Below are 23,654 nucleotides of genomic sequence, written 5' to 3'. Positions count from 1 at the left end.
CTGTTGATGTAAGTGCTAATGGTCAATAGTCATTAAGACAGGCTACATCCCTCTTCTTGGGAATTGGTATGATTGACACTTGTTTAAAATGCTCCTGAGGTACGGGTAGGGTGGACAGATGTCCAGCTTTTGAGAACTCTGTCCTATTCTCTGAAATGGAGGACAAATTAAGGGGCAGAAACCACAGAAAAGGCAAGAAAGGGGGCACTTACCTGTTAAATGTGGCATCCCAGGGTCCATAGGCCATGTGTGGCCATGTTTCTTCTTGCACACTTGCATGATGGATTGGAGAACTGAGCCACTAACATCACTTGTCAGAGGGAGGGGGAAGTCTGATTGCAGCGCATGGAAGTTCAGCACATGCACACACATCCCCCCACCCCCCCCCCCCCCCCACCATTGGGAGTTTGCAGACGCTGACCCTGCGTGTCCTCCTTTTTGGAAATGGTAATCCTACTTCTAGGTTTGTCAGAACCACATGACCATGGTGGGCCTTAATAGTAAGAATGGCGAGTCACCGTTCAAAGATGAGATGCAGTCATTAATGGACTGGTACAGAGCTAACAACATATATCTGAACGTTAATAAAAGAGATGGTTGTCAACTTCAGGAGGGCCCGGGGTGGGGGAAAGCACTCTCCGCTCTACCGTTGAGGTTGTCAAGAGCATCCGTTTCCTTGATGTGCACTTGGCGGAGAATCCATATCCAAGGCAGCCCAGAGCCTCTACTTCCTGCAAAGGCTAAGGAAAGCTCATCTCCCACCCTCCGTCCTCACTGCATTCTACAGAGGATGTATTGAGAGCATCCTGAGCAACTGTATCACCACTTGATTTGGAAGCTCTACCACCTCAGACCGTAAGACCCTACAGAGGATATAGAAGTCAGTGGAAAAGATCACTGGGGGCTCTTTTCCTATCATGACAGACATCTACAGCACACGATGCATTGGAAAGCAATAAACATTGTGAAGGACCTCATGTAAACTGTATGGGTAGGTGGTACCATAGCATTTGGGCCCTTACGTGCAGATTGGGAAACAGTTTTTTCCCCCCACCCCATCAGGCTCCTGAATTCCCAGAGCATAAGTATGTCTTAATATTTTAACTTCTATTTATGTAAATCTGCTCTGTGGTCCTGGATAAACTCAGTCTTTACTGGGCAGTGCATGGTATGAACAATAAATAAAGGTGACTTGACATGAGGCTATGGACAAACGTGAGTGGGAGGCGGAACTGGTGGTTGGCCACTAGAAGGTCCTGGCCACTATTCCGCGAAGTCATCTCCCAGTGTGTACCCAGTCTGTCCCGCAGAGACCAAAAAGGGAGCAAAGGGTGCAGTGAAGCTAGGCACCAGAGGAAGCGCTGGTTGGGGGTTACCTTGGTGGAGCGGCAGTGAAACTCGGCGCTCGGGAGGCGGCGTTGCTTGTGGCGTATCTCGATGGAGCTGTAGTGACGCTCGGTGCCCGGAGGCGGCGCTGGTTGTGGCGTATCTCGCTGAAGCTGTCATGACGCTCGGCGCCCGGAAGCGGCGCTGGTTGTGGCGTCTCTTGCTGGAGTTCCAGTGAAGCTCGGCGCTCGGAGATGGCACGGCATCTCCTGAAGGCGCCTCCAATGCAGCTCGTCAGCCGGAGGCGGCATCTCCCGAGGTGGGGCGAGGGGATCTTGCAAGTGCAGCTCGGCGCCCGGAGTCCCAAGGTGGAAGGGGGTGGGGAACCTGTAATGCAGCTCAGCTCCTGGAGGCGGCGCTAGTGGCGTCATCTCCTACGCGGGGCGGCGGGCCTGCAGTGCAGCTCGGCTCTTGCAGGCGGCGCTGGCGGCGGCATCACCGGGGAGAGGGAGCGGGTGCCTGCAGTGCAGCTCGGCGCCCGGTGGCGGCGCTGGTGGCGTGCGGTGGCTGGGTATTCCCGGAGGCGGCTGCATTTGGCGCGGGTTCGAGCTGCTCTGCGAGGCCGGGCTTTTCCGTTCCTTCCTTCGCTGCAAAGCAGTTGTCGCATCCCCAAAGCCATGGAAATGAAGAAAAGGATTAGCCTGGAGCTACGCAACAGGACCCCGACAGACGTGAGGCCTCGGTGGGGGGGAGCTACGCTGCGCCCAGCGGCCGCACCGCGTGGCCTGGGTGAAGCGGTCGGGAAGGGGGGGACGGGGACGGGAAAGGCCTTACCAAACCTCCTGGCCTGGGATTTAAATTTCCCGCCGGTCGGGGCCTCGGCCCGAGGACGATGCGCTCTCCCTCTCTTCCCACCCCCCACCCCCACCCTGGGGGTGGTGGCGCCCCTCCCGCCTCGGCGTCTAACCCAGAGCTGAGGGCGAGCCCGGTGCCGGGTTCGTGGCTCCTTCCCTGCGCGCGAGACGTGGACTCGAGGCCGGAATTGTTGCGTCACGTTGCCGCGTGGAACCCGGGCCCGGGCCCGGGCCGCCGTCCCACGTGGTCCCGCGCGCGCGCGCCACCCAGTGAGTGGCTGCAGCTTGTGGGGGTGGGGTGCGCCCAACCTCTGCCACCCCCCCGCCGCCCACTGGCAGCTCCCACCAGCTGACATACAGCGGGGTCTTTGTTGTGTACGAAAGTCTGCAGGTCACCGTGGTTAGGTTATATATGAAACACACACACATTGCTGGAGAAACTCAGCAGGTCGAGCAGCGTCCTTTATATAGCAAACATAAAGATGCATAGCCCTTCATCAGGGTATGAACAGGCGCCCTGTACCTTGTATAGCAAAGATACAAATGCACAACCAAAGTGGCGAGCTTGAGCCCCTCCAGGTTCATTGTTGTGTAGCCCAGCACTCAAGAACCCTTCAATAAACAGCTTCCAAGCAAAACCCAAAGATTGCTGGAGAAACTGCAGGGTTTTCCTGCAATCCTGGTGTATTGACTGCACCGTGGCTCTGGATTTTCATTGAATGTATTCTTGTGCATTTGTAATTTGGATCGCAGGTGTACTTTTTTTCTTAAATGTTCTCATTATCTAATTAAGTTCGTATTGCTGGTAGGGCTTCAAAATATCCTTGAATCGTATCGTTTGCCACCACTATAATTTGGATTTAATTGGGATTAAAAGGTGTTGTGCAGGGAGTAAAAAGAAGCCTCATTTGCATCTGTGCAACTTTTAAAGTTAAATGCAAACAAGTATTAACTGATAATACCAAAATTCTAAAATCCAGTGAGTGGATTTTCTCTGCTTTGTGTGGTGGAGTGGATTCGAGGAACAAAATTTTTTTTTTAATATATGAGATTAGGAGGTATTGAGATTCACCAAGCTTGATGCACACAAATTGTACACAGTGGTGATTTATGTCTGCTATGTCCTATGTTCCAGGCTCAACTGCTTTTTTTTTGTACCAGTTCTCCAAAGCCCACAATTCCATGATTTTCAAAAAATGTATCTATCTCTTTATCTCCATTATTTCCTGTAACCTGCTAGGGAGAGAGAATTCCAAAGATTTTCTGCAAATTCCTTCTGCACTTTTCGCTTTTAAATGACTATCCCAAATCTTGTAATGTTCCTCTCAGTCAAGGTTCTTCCATGAATGAAAACATCACAGAGCATTGAGTAGAGGAGTAGGTACAACATATTAGAACTGTACAAGAGGGGGCATGGATGGCATAGCGGTTAGCGCAATACCTTAACAGCGTCAATGATGGGAACCAGGGTTTAAATTCTGCACTGTCTGTAAGAAGTTTGTACGTTCTCCACGCGTCTGCATGGGTTTTCCCCTGAGGCTCTGGTTTCCTCCCATCGTTTGAAACCTACAGAGGTGTAGGTTTAAAAAAAAAATCCTCAGCAGGGGTTGTAGGGTGTAAATTGGGCGGCACAGACTCGTGGACCAAGATGGCCTGTTACTGTGCCGTACATCTAAATTTTTTAAGTCATTGACGAGATCATACTTGAAGTATTGTATCCAGTTTTGGTCACCCAACTGCAAAAAAAAATCATGAAGCTTGAATGTTGACATGAAGATTGACAAGAATATCATTGTGACTGGTGGGTTTGAATTATTAGGAAATGCTAGATAGGCTGGTACATTTCTCCCTGGAGGTGGGAGGCTGAGGTGGCTTATAATATCATGAGGGATGGAGATAAGGTGGTTGCAGTCTTTTCTGAGTAAGGGTAATCTAAGGCATAGATTTAAGGTGAAAGGGGCAATAGGAATCTGAGGGGTACCTTCACACAGTGGTGGAGCTGCCTGGAGAAATGGTAAGAGGCAGGTATAATTGTAATACTTTTAAAATATTTAGACAGCACATGGATAGGAGACATTGAAAGGGATTATCTTGAGATTATTTTGTGCAGACAACTTGGTCAGTGTGCTCCAAATCTGATTCTATCTTAATGCCTGCCCTGTCTCGCCCCTTTTGGATTTTGTTGCAGTAAGATCATCCTAATTCCAAGGAACTAATTTAAATTTAGACATGCAGCATGGTAGCAGGCCCTTCCGGCCCACAAGCCTGAGCTGCCCAATTGACCTACAACCCGGAGGAAGTTCATGCAGAGACAAACTCCTTACCGACTGCTAGAATGGAACATGACAGCATTGCGCTAACTGCTACACTAACTAGTTCCAAAGAGCATGAATTTAAGTTATTTACCTATGCATGATAAAACCTTACAACATAGGAATTAGTGCAAAACATAGCAGTGTCCCACACAATTATAACAAAAGTTCCCCATTTCTAAACTCCAACCTACTTACAATGAAGGTCATTATGCTATTTACCTCATAACTACATGCTCCACCTGTTCGTAACTTGCTGTGGTTCCGACACAAGATTGCCTGGATCCTGCTACTTCTGAAATCTTTCGCCACTTGATAATACTTTGCCTTTAGATTAAACTTACTGGAATGTATAACCTTGTGCTTTCCCACACACAACTATTTTGCCCACTCCAGTTACATAGTCCAGCAAATATGGATACCTTACACTCAGTCCCTCCCATTAAATATAGTGAATAATTCAAGATTCATTTTATTATCATAGAAATAAAAGTGCCTGTGAAATTTCTTTTTGCAGACAGATTCACCACCAGCTGGAATTGCCTAAGCACCTCTTAGAGTCTTACAGTTAGAGGGAGAGAAGCAAAAGAGAGTTGCCCCCAATGTCACTGAGTGACCATAGATTTTCCTCCAGCGCTTCCACAGCTGCAGAGAGTCCAGTCTAAACCATTGGCAACCTGAGCTCCGGGTTCGAACCCCCAACATCTCATTGCATCCCGGTTCCGATACCTGGTGCCCCTCACCCAGTAGGAGGCAATCTCCAGAAGTCCACATCCCGGACAGAGTCTCCCAACAGCAGTCTCCAGCAACCCACAGCTTCGACGGGTTCCTTGCCTCCAAGTTGCCACCAGCCCGCTATAAGTGGGTCTTTCAGCCGCAGAGCCCCCTCACTGGTCCACCACTGTGGTCACCGTCCCTGCGAATTGTCTCCTCTGCTTCTCCTTTTTGGACGGGGGAGGGGGTGATCTTCCCATCCTCCACTCCTCCAGAGTCTGCAGCCCCTCATGGCTGCTGCCGATTAATAGGTGCATGCACTCCCTGCACCAGTAGCAGTGCCGACACTACGGCAGCACCGCCATCTTATCCATTGAAGACCAAGGGTGATGCTGTGGAACAATACATTAGATCAGCCATTAACAACTTTTTTTTTGGCTATGCCCCCCCCCACCGGACTCTGCTCAGTTTATGAGCCCCCTTCCCTGTGAAGCAGTCATTTAATTGGTTTCTTGTGTACTTCTCTCTTATATACTACATGAAAAATAGTATTTTATGATTTCAATAAATTTCCCCTCTTAAATATGCTGTACCCCCACCCCCAGGGGGTCCATAAGGCCCCTGTTGAGAATGGCTGCATTGGGTCATCCTTCCAGTGTGAGGAAGAGGAATTGCAACTCTTTTTCCTATGGGATAGCTCACAGACTTCCCTTAATAACCATGTGTCTATCCCGGTAAATGAGTCTGGCAAAAATCAAAGCTTGGGGATTTTCCTGTGTATGGGGTTTGTGCTGAAATTCTTATCCAGTTCACTGTTCACACTGAAACACAAAACACGAGGAACACTTGGATTTACACAGCTTCTTTCAGAATGCCCTCAGGACATTTGCTGAATTAATTTTAGAGTGTAGACACTGTTTTCTTGCAGCCAGTTTGCCAACATGGATCTTTGGGAAATGCTAATGTGGAAATGACAAGAAAATCCTTTTCACTGATGTTGAGAAAGGGATAAACATTGGCCAGGATCAAAGATAACTTTTTTAAAACATGTTTGACCTGAGGGGACAGGCAGGCTACCTTTTTTAATATCTCATCTGAAATACATTATCTCTAATTTTGCAGTACTCTGATAATGGGATGTCAGTCTGGAGTTTGGACCTGTAAATTCCTCAAATGGGATTTTTATCCACAACCTTCAGACATCTGAGTAATTCTGGTGATTTCTGGAGCAATGGAATGCACCTCAATTACTAGCTTTAGTTTCTAGGACCAAAAATCCTTGGTGTGCTTAGGACCAAAATTCCTGAGCGGGAAAGAGCCTTGGATCCTGTTGGTGATCTCCATATTCAATAAATAACTAACTTGTGTTATCACTCTGTTCATTGTTGCCTTGGAACTACTGATAAAGGTTGTTTTAGCAGTAGACAGACTGAAACCCACTCAAAAGATTTGTTCTTTGTGTCTGCAGTTCTATTGGTGAATTTGGATCAAGATTTGAACACATACCCCTGCTTTGTCGTTTGGTAAGGTCAGGTTTGATCTGGTTATAACCTCAACTTTGGGCTCCTACCTGTGCAAGGTTAGCCTTTCCCCTGCCTTTCACTGGAATTGAAGTAGTACTTCGTTGTTGGCAGGTCCTTATTGAAAGCAAAGCATTAAAAAGCTCATGCCATCTCCCCGAAACAAATGTGAAAGATCCTAAGCTTTTATTCAAAGGATCCACAACTTCTTTGTGTCATTGGAAATGTATCCCTCAACCCATCCCAACCATCCACTTCGGTGTCTCCACTCAATTTGAGTTGTGCTTCCTTCTTGGTGATATAGCCAAGAATGAGTCGTTCTTAACAAAATCTGACAGCAATAGAGATACGTACCATACCTTGTCTGACTTTAGGGTGGATGGAGTTTCAGGAGCCAGGGGTTAAATGAGCAAGTGCTCCAGCATTTCTTTGCACTGGTTCTGAGAACTGAAAGTTGAAAGGATTGTTTGCAAGATAACTGCAACATCAAAGTGATCAGAATGTTGCACTTTCTCAGTGGCTTCATAAAGACTTAAACCTGTTATTTATTAAGTGTCAGCCTGGTTCATAGAGCATATTTAGGAGGTCCTAGTATTTGTGTCTCTTTCCATTTAATCCAGATTGACTCGAGGTCAGTTGCCCATAACATAGCAATGTCTTAGGTGTTGCATTGTCCCCTTTTCCCGTTTATTACTAAAGCCACTTCCTCCCACTGATGAAAAATTGCCTAATTCTCAACGTTGGGCACCACCACCATAATGTAACTGTGGCCCTGCAGAAAGATGCCCAGGATTCATTACTTTGTCACAACAGAATTTTTGTCCCTCAAATGAATTTTTATAAAGCACCAACTATCTCCCAACTGCATGCTGACAGATACTTCTGATTGTCCAAGATAGGTCATTCTTATTCCTCTAGTACAATGCTAATAAAGTTGAGCAAGCTTTAGTTGTAAGTGATAGGTTCACTATTGTAAATGCCTAAAATTCAAATAAAGTCACCTAATGCTGTAATATGTTTTGAATTTTTGCAATTTTGAGCCTACACGTTCCAATAGGAGTTGACAGTGAGAAGACCCAAATACAAGCAGTCACTGATAATGTTGAATATAAAATAAAACCTGATTTGTTTCCCCTTTACTATTTTCTGATCATTTTCTTCATTCCCAATCTTCAGATGTTATTTCCTTGATGGGTTTAATCCCTCCTTTGAGTGCAATAGCTTGTTCAAGATCATATTCTGAACATGCAAGCCAAGGCATTGAGTGCATTTTATCCCTAGCAACTGTTCACAAAGATTTCCAACAGAAGTTACAGCAGTGTAATCTTGAGCAGAATATTTTGGATAATTTTTATCTACAGAGATGAGATTAAATGAATAAAGTGAATTGCCATGGTTAACTGAAGAATATGAATAATTACCTCCTCTATTCGGGGCCTGAAACATTCCTTCCGATTGAAGCGCCGTTTTCACTTGTGAATTTGCAGGGGTCATCTCCTGCATCCAGTACTCCTGTTGCCTCCTCTACGTTAGAGAGACTGGACACAGATTGGGAGATCGCTTCGTTGAACACTTTCACACTGTCCGCTGTAAAAAAGAGCAGTAATCTCCCAGTGGCATTACATTTTTAATTCCTTTTACCATTCCCATGCCGACATGAGAATCCATGATCTCATGCACTACCAAACTGAAACTACCTCCAAATTGGAGGAACGACACCTTGTATTCCGCCTGGGCACCCTCCAGTTTACGTCAGGCCCCCTTCTCAGTCTTTCTCTTTCCCTATACCTCTGTCTCCTTTTAGCTCTTCATTCACAGAACTTCCCCTGTTCAGGTCTCAGCTTTTCTCTCCTGCCCTCCTAACCATGTCCACCTATGACCCTTTGTTGGTGGCCTGTGGTCCTCCTACTGCCCCTTTCTTCCCTGCTCCCATGCCTTTTTATTCAAGTGCCTGTCTGGCTTGCTCATACCTTGGAAGGGCTCAGGCCTGAAATGTTGGTTATACAGTGTAGCTTCGCTTCCTCTGGATGTTGGAACCTGCTGAAGTTCTCCAGAACTTTTGTGTATTTAACTACAATCACGGTACGGTGCCTGCAGACTTTTGCTTCATCTCGTGTTGGCCTTTGTGATAGGATTGCCCTGCAGTTTGGGATAATCCGATTGATATCATTCTCTGCGTTCCACCTCTTCTAACTATAGCATAAGAATAAATACTTCCCTATATCAGGCTGAATTTATTGCACCAGAAGGCTCCTCGTATATAGTTAACAAATCTACAGTTGCTCCAAAGATCAAGAGTTTGATGGTCATATTTTTTAAAATAGTTTAAAGCACAATGCATATGAGACTAACTTTAAAGTCATGTGGTTCTCTCTGCAAATCTCATAAATAAATACATTAATTTTTTTAAGAATCTATGGTTTTATTCTTTTGCAGGTTAAAGAGCTGGTTCTTGATAATTGCAGATCGAATGACGGCAAAATTAATGGATTGTCCGTAGCATTTGAGAGCTTAGAATTTCTCAGCATGATCAATGTGATGCTGTCGTCTGTCTCAAATCTTCCAAAGTTGAATAAACTAAGAAAGGTAGGAATATGATTTTATTTGGATGGAGGTGATTATCCCAAAAAGGTCAGAGTACCAATCCATTATAGCCATTGCAGAAGTTCCTTTGGTTCTGTGTGTGTGTACAAAGCATTTTACTTTATTTTCAGTCTCTTTATTTGGAAAACATTTAACCGTCGCTGCATCTGCAGGTTCCTCCCCCTCCACGGAGCTTCGCAAAAGATGAGCAATAACATAAATAATGAACCCAACCCCCCTCCCCAAAGTTTACAGATAAAACCTTACTAATAAAAATGAAGAAGCTTACTAAGCAGGGATAAGGAAAAACTTTTGAGAGTCACCCCAACGGTGAGTGGCATTAACATGTTATTCCACCTGGACTCCCGCCATTGCTGTTTCACGCTCTATTCAAACAACTGCAACAAGCAAAGCGTGATCAAGGCCCTCCCTCTGCTGGCTGAATATTTGCTCCCATTTTCAGCAAAGGTTTATGTGTTACTTCAGAAACCATTTACTTCTACAGTTTTATACTTTTTTTTTAACCTAATATTTTAATTTTTTTTATTGCTCAATTTTTTTTTGCCGGTTCCTTGAGACTGAAGATTGCTTGAATTCTGGATACTAGGGGTTTTACTGTATTTATTTTCATTTTTTGGCATCAGGGCATTTGTAGTAAGGCCAACTTTCATTGTCCATCCTTAATTACAATTTATGAGGATGTTGCCAGGGATTTGGTGTCTGAGCTATAGGTTGAACAGGCTGGGGCTTTATTTCCTTGGAAGGCAGGAGGCTAAGAGGTATGCAAACTCATGAGAGGATAGATCAGGTGAACACAGAGTCTTTTGCCCAGAGCAGAGGACACGGGTTTAAAAGCAGTGCAAGGAAAAGATGAGATGACTCGACAGGACCGTGACCACGGCGGGAGAACAACGAGGGGCTCAGTGGCTGATGGTCGCATACAGCTGTATAGACAGTGCTGGATTTGAACCTGGGTTGTTGGCTCTTTGATAATGTGGCACTAACTGTGCCACCCAATTTTGAATTATATTACTTAGAGATATTTGAATGTACATGGTTGATATCTTCCTTCACTGCTGTATGGTGTAGATTAAATTTGATCTTTTTTGTGGATAGGACACTACATTGTCAGTATTACGTCTACTGGAACAACTTGGCTGGGGATATTTATTGTTCTGGAATGCAGATCTTGTAGGTTGCAGTGGAGATATTACTTCTGATGTATCCAGGGTGCTATGATGTTATTTTTGATACCTTGTGTCCTGAATCAAATTGTATGGTCTGTTTTCTGTCATGGTTGGGGATCTTTGGAGGAATCCATAGTGGGTCGTCCAGTTTCCACATGTGTTTGAATATGACTGAGAGCTGTAGCCTTGACTCTAGCACTTGCATGCTGGACCCTGCTTGTTGAGCCTTTCATTAGCTATTTAGCCACTGATTATGGCAGAGCTGAAGGGTTTTACAGGCTTTAAATGACTTGTTAAAGGAGCCGATGATGTCCATTCCTTGTCATTTATTTCTGTTGTACACTAATATTGCAGTGTAGTGCGCATGTGGTCCTGTGTTTTCGCTTTACCAGGTTGACACCTCACTTTATGTATGCTTGGTGCTGGTACGTCCTTCAACGTCTTGAACCAAGGTTAATTCCATATGTAATTATAGCAATGGTCTCCCAGCAAGAGGTTTGCTGATCTAAGCGACTACAGATTATGGTGATATACACTTCTTCCTGTTGATGGGCTATGGACCTCATGGACTTTTAGCTTTGTGCCACATTTGTCCTGCATCAATTCCATTCAGCACCATGGCAATGAAGATACACTCAATAGACTATCATTGTCCTCATGAAGAAGTTGCTTGGTCTCGTCAATAACTAAAGTTGGCACTTCTGGCATTTTGTCACGGATATTTACATCTGTGACAGGCAGATGTGTGAGGACGAGGTCAGCAGTTTATCCTGTGTTAATTCTCGCATTCTGACCTTAGTTGTTGGTTGTGCAACTAAAATTTTCTGAGTGATGGATTCCTTACCCAGAGAACATTCTGTGGTCTTGTCCTTAATGGTTATTTAGAGAAAGAGCACTAACTCATTAGTTTGTGAGACTTCATGGGACGGTGTCAACACTGACAACTCTTAGTTTCCTCTTCCTACCAGGGAACTATGGGTTCCTTCTGATTCTGGAAAAAGTGGTCTGGCATGTTACCTTTAGTTTTGATTCTCTGAAGATGGTTGTCTCGGGTAAAAGCAATTCCCACATTGTTTTTGGGGAGCACTCTGCATATTCAGACATGGTAAGATTTCCTCCCCAGTTGATATTTGGTAAGACAGCTGAGTTTATTTAATTCCACAATTACCTTGGAATTTGAACTGTGATTGTTGTCCAAGCAGCTGGATACTATTTTGATTTATTTAAGAACATAATTTTTGTTATTTGGTCAGGTTAATCTACATACCATGATTCCTTACTATATTTTTATGTATTAGTTCCTTGTGCATTTTTCTGTTTTTAAAGTGGATGGTCCAAGCAAGGGTTCATGTATTCCCCATCTTTAAAAGGTCACCTTGTATCACCACTTTTTTGTTGTAGTTCCATACTTGCTCAAGTAGTAAAGAAGCAATTTAGGAATAGTATGTGACCTCATACTTGTGCTGTCATAATATTTCTACTTCTGGTGAGTTGATGCAATGTTTTGCAAATGGGACATGACTGCATCCCATGGTATGGGGTGAATAATCATTTTGATTGTTCAACACTTAAATGAGGTTTCTTAGATTTCAGAGTGCATTGGGTTAAAAAAAATTAACACACAAAATGAACTGTTCCATAAACTGGAATTTGCAGCCCCCTCCTTGGAGCCATGTGGTAAGTGAATGAATCAAAGGCAGGTTGCTGGACATGAGAGAAAGAATAAAGGCTGAGGAAATGAGGAGAAGGGATGGTACTTAAAGTTAAGAGGGTTATACAGCACAAAAACCCGTCGTCTATGCTGAGCAAGTTGTCTATTCAAGCCAGTCCCATTTGTCTGCACGTATCCCACATCCGTCTAAGCCTTTCCTAGCCATAAGAATCTGTGCTACTGGGAGCTGGCTTGAACTTATAAGGGCCATGTAGCCTGCATCATAAGTAAAGTTCATTCTTCATGATTTCTCTATTGTGGCACTGAATTTAATACTCTTGTGGTTAACTTGAGAAGTTCACAACACTAGAAGATGGTCAATTAGTGTGAGGAATTAGGTGTAGTGTATTGGTAATTATTTTCCCTTCTAATATATATTCACATCAGAATTTCATGGGAATTTTTTAAGACTTATCAAATGCCAATCTTAACTTCACTTTAAATTATGTTTTGTAACAGTTATTTTGGATTGTTGAATTTAAATTTGGAAAAAAAAATAGTTTTACAATGGAGTCATAAAATTGCATTTGTCGTTTTTAAATGTTGCCATCTTCATTTTTCAGCTTGAACTAAGTGATAACAGAATATCTGGAGGACTTGAAGTTTTGGCAGAAAGGACCCCGAGCCTCACACATTTAAACCTCAGTGGAAATAAAATTAAAGACATCAACACACTTGAGCCCTTGGTAAGAAATTAGTAATAGTTGAAGATGAAAGCTAAGAAACTCGGAACAATATGTTATTTGGATGGATGTAGTGAATACTGGCAGGCCTGTTACTGCAGCTGCCTGGTAATACAACAGAGTGGAAAGCTTTGGTGTGGAAAAATAAATAATGATTTATTTAGAACTTTCTCAGTAATGATCTCCCTCACTGGAGTCTTGTCATTTGATGATTTAATTAACTACTGCTTGAAGATTTTAAATAATTTTTTGATACATTTTTACTTGTAATTTATGGTGGCCAACAGCTTCAAATTAAATAGTGATCACTTTTTAATTTTGTTGATGCTTTCACTCTGGTTGACAATATGCTTAATTGGAAGAGCCATCTTTGGGGTCTAAGGAGACCACATTTTACATTTTATTGGGAAGAATTGTGGCTTTAACTGAATTTTTTTATTTTTCACACTGTGAACCATATCAACCAAAATACATACAAACATTTCCCTCTTAAATATACCCAGTGGCATTTTCTCTTTAACTGAATTTGAACTAAATGCAAGCAGGGTGTTAATGGGGGGGGGGGGGGGGGGGAGCTCCAAATTATTTTGAATTTCAGGAAAAAGATTTCTGATTTCATATTGTCAGAATACATACATGACATCACCTAGAACCCTGAGATTCTTCTTCCTGCAGGCACGGTGGAATTGGCACCATTCGTAGTGCCAAAAGACTATACACAGTGTAAACATATAAACAAATAAAAGAACTGTAAACAGATAGTGAATGTAAACAAACTGTGAAATGCAAAGAGAATTAAAAAAAGAAAATCAATAAATGCACGAATAAGAGTCAATTGAGTTGGTCAGTGGAGGGGGAGCAGCTGTTCCTGATCCTGGTGGTGCGAGAGAAGAGCAACTTTATTTAAATAAAAGCTATGAAATTAGTACTTTATTAGTTTTGGTCAATGAGGTGGTCTTGTTGAGCAGGATTGGGGGATGGAGTGATGATGTGTTGGAAAAGAAAGGATGAAGATATACACAAAAAAATTGCTTTCAGAATTGTTTGGGTGCCAACACTTGACAAAATTACAATATTACAAATATTTTGGGTGGATTTTCCCATCCAATGTTTGTTAAAAACTGAAAATACATAATGAAAATGATGACTTGGCAACAAAGTTGATAGAAAGAAATGTAAAACTGGTTTAGGGTTAGGGTCAGGAATGGATGCTCATGCACAGTAGCAAGATGACAGGAAGTAAGGATGAACCTAGATCTATAGCCGTAGTCGACTGGTGGTCCATGGGTTTGTTATAGATGTTCTACAGCAAAGATAAACGTTACATATAACAAACGTATAAAACAAGGTAGTAAATTTGACAACAAAAATACAATTCTCAAAAAAAAGTCCCTCCAAAACAAAACCGTTGCTGATTTGAGAAGGAGCTCAAGATCTCGAGCTTGCAAGCTCCCCCTTGTAGGTGCTCCACGGTAAAATGTAAAATGGTCTGTGATTGGGGGAAAAAAGTTAAGTACCGTTGATCTATAGAATCAAATGTCATCCTTTGAAAATAAAATTTGAAGAATAGTTAGATTTTTGAATTTTGCAAATGGGAACATAGAGGTAGAGGGCTGAGATATTGTAGAAGAGTGATGGTTGGGTGTTAGTTTTGAATGATCTGTTGTGCAGCAGTTAATGCCATGGAGATGTGTAGCAAAATGCACCAGGATGATGGGAATCAGTAATTGTGCTTATGAGGAGAGATTGTTTTTATTCTAACAGAAGATCCAAACGATTAAATTAAATGAAAATACTTAAAATTTATGAAATCCCTCCCATTTTACTCCATGTCACTTGCTGTAAACTCTGAAATGTGGGAGCAAATAGCATTTTCAAATGGATATCCAAATCGCAGGCCAAGGTTGTTCTATCAATTGTGTTGTGCCACGCAACATTTTATTAATGACTTTTCCAGTGAGGTCTTTGATAGTGAATATTATAAATGGTTGAAGAATTGCAATATAAATGGATTATTTGAGATTTTTAACAGTAATGCTATTCATGCCGGGGATTTTCCAAGAAGAAATGTAATTTTGAGAATATTAAGGACATCCCTTGAGTTGGGCTTGACAAAATTACTTTGGCAATGGAATGCTTTGAGACAGTGTGAAAGATGCTTTAGTATATGGGTGCTTTTTTATGTTTTATATGAATAGTACAAAATTAATAATAGAACTGGTACTCTCCAATTTAACCCAACTGCCCTCTCTGAAAGCTTGGTCATAAGTAAAGCTTTTAAGCTGGGGTTTGGATATCTTTTTAACACGAGTTGCTTTGGCCTTTTTTTTATAAAAACTGACAGATATGTGAAAGAAATTTAAAATTAATTTTCTGCCTGTGTACATTAAATTTTATGCTATATTTGTTAAAAAATATGATTCCAATAGTTTTGAGATATGTAATGAATCTAAAGAGATTAAGCATTTTGCCTTGCAGGCTTCAGAAAAACTGGGAGATAATTTGGAATTGTGGACGAAAAAAATTACAATGTATTATTCTGGCTTTTTTAAATTTCTTTACAACAGAAGAAGCTTCTGAATTTGAGGAGTCTTGACTTATTTAATTGTGAAGTAACCAATTTAAATGACTACCGAGACAGCATGTTCAAGCTGCTCCCCCAACTCACGTACCTGGACGGATATGACCAGGATGATCAGGAGGCACCAGATTCTGATGTGGAGGGTGACGGACTCGAGGATGATGAAGAGGATGATGAGGAGGAGGAAAATGAAGATGGTAGGCGTTTACTCAAGATCTAATCCGGGAGCAAACCCTGTGAATTCTGGGTATTAGAAACAGGCATGGAGTGTGAGAGCAGGGAAATTGTGATTAGCCTTGGTAAATCCAAAAATTATGTTCATCTGGTGTCTCAGTTAAATCCTGGTTGGGGGACTGTGGTGGAGGGTGGGGGGCTAGAGAATTTAGGGATTTGTCGAAAAGTAGATCTAGTTTACTTCAATAAAGGTTGAGATGGAATCTTATAGGGGTAGATGGAGGCATACTGTTCCCACTGGTTAAGATGTAGAATCAATGTACTGTATATGGCAAAAAACCAGTGACACAAGAATTAGAATCACAAATAGGAAATAGGACCTGGAATGCATTTCCAGAGAGGTAGAGTCAATTAAGACATTCAGAATGGAATTGAAGGCTTGTTAAGTCTTAGCCTGGCATAATATTCCAAGGTGATATTACACAAGGGCTTGGAGTCTAGTCAGTTTAATTAAATTAGATTTTTGTGCCGTCATCACTTTGGAAATCTAAAATACATTTTTTTTTTTAGTTTTTGCCGTTCACTCAACCTGCGTCCATTTGCCATTTTCAAAGCATTCAAAAATATTGTTTTGGATTCATTTGTTTTATTGCTATCTAATTTAAAAACGACTTCATTCTCGATCTAAATCACTCTTGGTGATGTATAAATGCTTGGGCTGGTGATCTTGCCTGTACCCTCCCTGCTTCCACGTTTTGCCTGCTTCCATATCCACAATGACTTTTAAAATACGAAACAGTATCTTGAATGAAATGTGACGAGTGCTAAACCCTTTTCATTCACAACAATTGTACTTGAAGGAGGAAAGGGACGAGGAACTACGTAAAACAAGAAGTGCACTGGACATTGAATCATATTTCAGTGGGGAGTTTAAGCATGCAGATATTTTGCTCTCATTCAGAGGTATTGTTAATAGTAGTTAACTGTCTGCCATGAATTAATTTGCTGACGTTCCAAAATTTCAGTCGAAGAGGAGGATGAAGATGATGAAGAAGAGGGGGAATTTGATGCCTTAGATGAGGAGGATGAAGACGAACTTGACGGTGAAGATGAGGAAGAGGAGGATGACGACAGTGAGGATGTAAGCAAAAATCAGAACATTTTCTCAAAGAGCTTCCCAATTTAGTTGACCTTTGACGACCCGCAGGCCTGTGGGCATCTTCATACGCCCAGAGTCCGAGTACAATACGGCTTCTGTATAGTCTTTTAGAAAAGAAAACGTCCAGGCAGGTCGTCATCCCGTTTTGGGGTGACTTAAGCACAGGATGCCCTCATTGTTTTCACGTTTGGATGGCAATATGTCCGTTAGCTATCATTGACCCTGATATGCAAAACTTTCTTTTAATATAGGACGACGAGGATGACGAAGATGAAGAGGAATGCAAAGGTAAGCGACAAACATCACTCGACTCCTTCAGACTACAGTTTAAACAAGACTGCAGTTTAAGGTGTCCATCCTGAAAATTCGTGGCCTTTGTGAGCTTAGATTGGACTTCAAGTTTCAAGCAATCCATTCTGATATTCCACCAATGTTTAAGACATTAGGTTCCAGACTTTACCCTCATTTTTATGTGATGTAGATGGAGCTTTTCAGCGTACGAGTCAATATCAGCTCTCAAAGCATTCCCATCATTTCTATACTTCCTTGTATGGCCCTGAAACTTATTGCTTACCTATCCATCAAGTCCTACGCCTGGGGCAATTTACAGTGAACAAATACCTAACAACCAGCATACCATTAGGACACGGGAGGAGACTGAATCCCCCCCCCAGCACCCAGGAAAACTGATGTGGTCAAGGATGGTATAAACTTCACACTCTTGGTCAGGATTCAGGATACATTGATGGAGCTCTGTGGTGGCAATAACTGTGTTGCCCTGCTTACCGCCCTGTTAATCCCCCACTTTGTCTGCACTGGTTCCACAGCTGCATTTTGAAAGCCTACATTTACCAAACCGAATTTCTGTATCTCTCACTGGGCAAAAATAAACTTTTTCCCCATGGTGACTAAAATGTCATGGGTAAGATTTAAATTAAAATGAAAAGAATGCTGCTTACACGTTCCTTTTTAAAATCTTTAAGAACCACTTATCAAGGAAATTTGGAATATTTTGTATGATTTTCTTCTCACTCAACTACTTTAATGCCACAGTAAAAGGATAATGGGCAATTTAACTCTGCACTGAACTGTTATGGCTCTTGGTTCAGAAGGAGCCAGATCCCCTGGAATCCATTTTCATTTTCAGAACTGATCCACTCCAGAATGTCTCATTGCTCAGATCAGTTTTTAATTAGACTTTTTACATGTGTCAAGTACACAGTTACCATTTCTATCCTGAGTTCTGTTATATCCTCATATTTAAACACTCAAATGTAAAACTTCATAATTTATAAAGCAGCAATCACCCTGTATTTATTTTGTAGGCTCCCAATGTCATCTCCAAATGTTCCTATATCTGCTATTCTTATTTTTATGAAGCCAGTATTAGCTTTAAAACACCAATTGTTTAACCAAAGCCAGTGTCTTGATATCTTTGAATAAATGTTGCCTTCACAGAAATAGACCAGGGCCAAAAACGGAAGAGAACCCAAGAGGATGATGGAGAAGAAGATACTGAAGATGATGAATGAGCTCAGTAAATATATAGACTGTGACTGTGGTTGATATTCACATCAAGTGACATTCCTCTGAGGCAGTATCTGTAGCTATGGTGATATGTATTAATGAGCTATAATTTTCATAAGTTATTCTGTTTAAAAGTGCATTTCTAATTAATTATCGCATTTCTGACAAGTTGGATACACTATCTAAATTGCTGGAAGTCTGGTATGTTGCCTTAGATTGGTCGTCAGAGTTGCCACTGTTAAACCAAAGTTGTACAACATAAACTTGGCAGTGGTGAATTTTGTTTATAACCATTTCCCTCTAGTAAGAATCAGTTACCACTCCTAAATGGCATGTCAATTTTAAAGGCGCAAATCTCTCCCTGGTGTTTGCATTTTTCTTGATTCTTTTCAGTCCCTTCCTATGGATTGAAATTCCAAAGAGTGACTGTGACAATTGAGTTGCTGTTATTGCTAAACCATTATGTTGTTATTAAGTACGTGCTTCCATTCCTTTTCCATAGTAGAATGCTGTGACATATTAATAAAATAAGCAGGCTGACTCCCCAAGTGATTCTTGCAGATAGTCAATGTAAGTATATATCTGAAGCTCACTGCATTCAAGTTAGAATTTGCCTTTATTGTGCCTTATAGTGTAATTGGTCCAGCAGACAATTTTTGTTAAATGTGGATCAGACTATCAAGTTGTTACGAGACTAGCGTTAGGGTGAGGACAGCCTGTGCAATCTGTCAGAAATGTCTTTTATGAAATGCCAGTATCCATTATTGACTACTTATTGTTTTGGCATTTCCATGGCAACAGAACTGATGCAAGAACAGAGAGATCTGTTTTAATAAGTTGTCTTTTTCAGAAAGCGGAGGGTGAAAAACAAAACACAAAATTAAGGTATATTTTATAGTTGCAGCTACTGGACTCTAAGTGATGTCCTAACTTTTGATGCAGGGTTCTGAACTGTGCTCAACTTTCTCCTGTTTGGATCCGAAACAGATCAGTAAGAAACATCATGGTCGTCCAGAATCAAATATGCTCAGAGCCTTGCAGTTGTTTACTAGATTTTCTGAAAAGGGTTTTTAAGTACGAATGCAAAAAAAAAGCCTTCTAAAGAGGAAAGTAAATAGCTTTCAAATATTTGTATAATCTCAGTCAACAGTCTCTTTGTATTATAACAGTATATTATGAAATTAGTTCTAGATACCCATTGAAAAATGGATATTTATAAACTCTGGGACTTTTTTAAAGAAAACTAAATGTTCAGATTAGAAACTAGGTAATTTGTTACTTTTTATTTTTAGTGTGGTGTGAATTTTTTAGAGCAAAAATGAATTTGAATATAAATTTTCAGTGAAGGAACTGCAAATGTATTAAACTTTGAAATGTTGCTGTTCAGGTTATTTCTGAACAGAAAATAAGTTCAGAAGACCTATTTCATGTTAATGTATCTAGTTTTGTTATAAATTTTCAAAATAAATGGGTTTTTAATAAAATTACTTTTTGTTGTGAATATGTATTTTACCCTGAGGTACAAGCAAGTGTGACTCCTGTGGCATTTTTTAACTGAAAGACACTTTGTTTTTAGCGAGTCCAGTCAAGCTTATGAGCTGAGTTAATCATTGCAATTGTATCTTGCTATTTTGTAAACCAGCAATAAGTGTGACAATGTATAAAATAGTAAAATGCTCAATTCATGAATTTCTCTCAATCCATTAGAAGATGTCAGAAATGAATAAATTACTGCTAATTTTGGTGTCATTCGTGGTTACTAACCTCACCAACCCTATTCTCATACAAATTGTTAATATGCATGAACAATAATTGACCCAGCATCAATCGCTGTGGTACACACTGGTCACAAAGACCTCCAATCTGAAAAACTATTCTCCACGACCACCCTATTGCACTGCTAATATTATTGATGATGTCATCTAACCATAGCCAGCCTATTAGGCCCGACCTCAAAGGCCTTGATAAAGTTCACATAAATAATATATACTGTCCTGCCTTCAACAATCCTCTTGTTACCTTTTCAAATAAATAATCGCAAGTCAAATTTATGGAACATGATTTCCTGCATGCAAAGCCATGCTGACTATCCCAACTCCGTCTTTTGCCTTCCAAATACAGGTAAATCCCGTCACTCAGAATCCCTTCTAGTAACTGCTAATACTGAACACTTAGCAGCATGTAGTTCCCTGGCTTGTCCTTGCTGCCGATATATTGGCTGCTTCACCTACTTCTAGCAATGATATTACTGCCAATGTCCCCAGTATTTTTTTAAATATTTTATTCATGATTTTCCAGACTTGAACTCTAAACAGTTTTCAACATTGTAAATGTCAGTGTTTACAAATCAACACTAATTACATCTTATCCATATCCTATACAGATTTCTCTGCTGATGCCAAGTTTGTCCCCTGCTTCCTTGACACAAAACACTTAACTAATCAAAAAAGCACAGAGGACATTAAGAGCAACAAAGAGTAAATCATATAACGGAATTGTAGTTTTGTCACGGACCCCAGTAATTTCTTCCCATAATACACTTGGTCGAGCCCTGAGGACTTCTGTCCTTCAAGATCACTAGCTCCTCTTCTAATATGGTTATACTTCAATTCATTACAACTTAGTCCTCTGACTACCCTAAGCTTCCTTGTCCATCTCTTGTAGCCAAATGCTTTCTCTACCCATATTGGTGCCAATGTGTATGCACCATCTGACTACTCCTCCTCACTTTTGATACTATTTGTGCAATCACTCAGGCATCCTTGACCCCAGCACTTCTCAGGAAATGTACCAAGTCTTCATCGGGTACATAGAATTCCCATCACCTTTTCTCTCTCGTCTCCACTCTCCCCTGCTGGGCATCGGAATCGGTCATCGTGCCACAGACCTGGTGCTCTCTGAAAGCATATTGATTACTTTCCTCTTCCCAACCCCCACCCCCTCCATCTGATAACATTCAAAATAAAATATTTGTAAGGAGAGAAACCATAGGGAAATCTTCCACTCTATCTCTTCTGCCTTTCCTGGTGGTCACACAACTGACAGTTGTCTGTGCCTTAACTGTGACCACCTTAATAAACCCATCTATGATCCAGTTCCATTTCTGGTCAATGATACCAGGTTATGGATTGGTGGGGGATTTGGCAATAGTAATGCTATTAGGTGTTACATATAGGTGAAGTCAAAACCACCACTCCTATTCCTGATTTCTTCCTGCCCTGCTGCACACAATATTTCTCTGGTAATACCCTCTCTAAAGACAACTGTGATATCTACTTCTATCAAGTGGGGTTGAGAGTCTGGAAAAACGACCAACTGAAAAACCTCAAAGATTAGCGTATACAGAGCCGTTGTCATGCCCACTCTCCTGTTCGGCTCCAAATCATGGGTTCTCTACCGGCATCACCTACGGCTCCTAGAACGCTTCCACCAGCGTTATCTCCGCTCCATCCTCAACATTCATTGAAGCGACTTCATCACCAACATCGAAGTATTCGAGATAGCAGAAGCCGACAGCATCTAATCCACGCTGCTGAAGATCCAACTGTGCTGGGTAGGTCACGTCTCCAGAATGGAGGACCATCGCCTTCCCAAGATCGTGTTATATGGCGAGCTCTCCACTGGCCACCGAGACAGAGGTGCACCAAAGAAGAGGTACAAGGACTGCCTAAAGAAATCTCTTGGTGCTTGCCACATTGAACCCGCCAGTGGGCTGATCTCGCCTCCAACCGTGCATATTGGCGCCTCACAGTTCGGCGGGCAGCAACCTCCTTTGAAGAAGACCGCAGAGCCCACCTCACTGACAAAAGACAAAGGAGGAAAAACCCAACACCCAACCCCAACCCACCAATTTTCCCTTGCAACCGCTGCAACCATGTCTGCCTGACCCGCATCGGACTTGTCAGCCACAAACGAGCATGCAGCTGACGTGGACATCACCCCTCCATAAATCTTCGTCTGCGAAGCCAAGCCAAAGAAAGAAAGAAAGATAGGTGAAGTCACAGGCTGTTGCTCTCCCCCTCATCTCAGGAATTTATGGTCCAAAACGTTAATTAGGTCTGGAACCAAGCAGTCCTGGCATAACATAAACTGAGCATTTGGAGAGTAGATTTTATTGTAAGTGCTAACTTCAAGTTGACTTCCAAATATTTACTTATGATTGAGAATGGAGTAATAAGGTGGTTATTAGAGGCCAGAATAGGTTTGTCCCATTTTTTGTAACTAGGATTTAGACAGGCAATTTTCCAGTTCCCATAGATACCAGTGTTGTATTTGGACTGGAAGAGCTTGGAGCGAGGTGCAGCTAGTTACAAACCACAGATGACATGTGCAAATCAAGTGGCTTCTGTGAGGATAGTGATCTATGAAGGAATCTGAGATGGATCATCCACTCGATAGTTCCACCTGACCGTGGTTCAGCCTTCTCTTTGGCACTTAAGGTACCTGGATTCATCATTTTCTGATGATAAAGATGTTCTTGGATCTGCTTCCCAATTGCTACGATTCACAACTAAATATAAGACTAGAGCTTTGATCTATTGGTTTTGAATTGTCTGTGGCATGTTCTGTTTAACCTTCAGGTAATCCTGAATTCACCATGCTAGCATCTCGTCGTTTTCAGGAATGGCTGGTGCATGTCCTGGGAAACTCATTAAATGCACATTAACTGGGGTGAAACCTAGGATGGATAGAAATGGTAGACTGAAGGATATGTTGGGATGTGAGATTGCAGATTATGATGGTTCACATTTATGTTGACGGTCCTCATGGTCGTCTAGTTTTGTGCTGCCGGATGTGTTTTAAGACTTTGCCATTCACTACATTGTAATGTCTCATGATAGGGCCTTTAATATAAAACTGAGACTGTGATCTTTCAACATCATGATAGATGCATCTCCCACCAATAGATTAGTGAGAACAAGGTTAAGTCCATTTGTTTCTCATATTGGCTCATATTGGCCTGCCACAGTTCCAATTGGACAGTTGTGTCCTTCAGGACTCAGTCTGATTGATCAGTGGTGGTGATACCAAGCGAGGCTTTGTGATGGACATTCAGACTATCTCCCTCCCCACCCTCGAGAACTTTCATTGCTTTTTTTCCAAACTGGTTCATCAGTTGAGTGAGGACATTAAATGATAATCAAGAGAAGATGTTTTTTTCTCCATATCTGACTTGATGCCACTAGATTACAAGGAGTTTGGAGTCCAAGGGCAACTCTCTCCTGCCTATAAATGATGGTGTTGCCATCTTTGGTGGGTGTTTCCTGTTGGTTGGTGTCGGTGTGGCCAAGGATTGAGATGTCATCTGGCATATTGTTTATAA

At 41.8% G+C, this 23,654-nt stretch overlaps 1 protein-coding gene across 2 annotated transcripts; it reads left to right on the top strand.

Annotated features, from left to right (window-relative positions):
• Positions 1-1,868: 1,868 nt before the first annotated feature.
• LOC138758656 (acidic leucine-rich nuclear phosphoprotein 32 family member B-like) lies at positions 1,869-20,080 on the top strand. 2 transcript variants are annotated; one of them, XM_069927932.1, is made up of 7 exons: positions 1,869-2,057; positions 9,163-9,312; positions 12,771-12,893; positions 15,458-15,668; positions 16,671-16,786; positions 17,056-17,092; positions 18,263-20,080. In XM_069927932.1, the coding sequence occupies exons 1-7, from the start codon at positions 2,004-2,006 to the stop codon at positions 18,334-18,336; spliced, it is 765 nt and encodes a 254-aa protein (XP_069784033.1). In that variant the 5' UTR covers positions 1,869-2,003; the 3' UTR covers positions 18,337-20,080. The 2 variants fall into 2 exon arrangements, with proteins under 2 accessions (XP_069784033.1, XP_069784034.1); XM_069927933.1 differs by lacking the exon at positions 1,869-2,057 and adding an exon at positions 6,675-6,729.
• The last annotated feature ends 3,574 nt before the right edge of the window (positions 20,081-23,654 follow it).

The sequence above is a fragment of the Narcine bancroftii genome, chromosome 3, assembly GCF_036971445.1.
Source record: "Narcine bancroftii isolate sNarBan1 chromosome 3, sNarBan1.hap1, whole genome shotgun sequence".
Lineage (NCBI taxonomy): Eukaryota > Metazoa > Chordata > Chondrichthyes > Torpediniformes > Narcinidae > Narcine > Narcine bancroftii.
The sequence above is the reverse complement of the archived record's forward strand: the minus strand, read 5'-3'. Positions and strand labels throughout refer to the sequence as shown.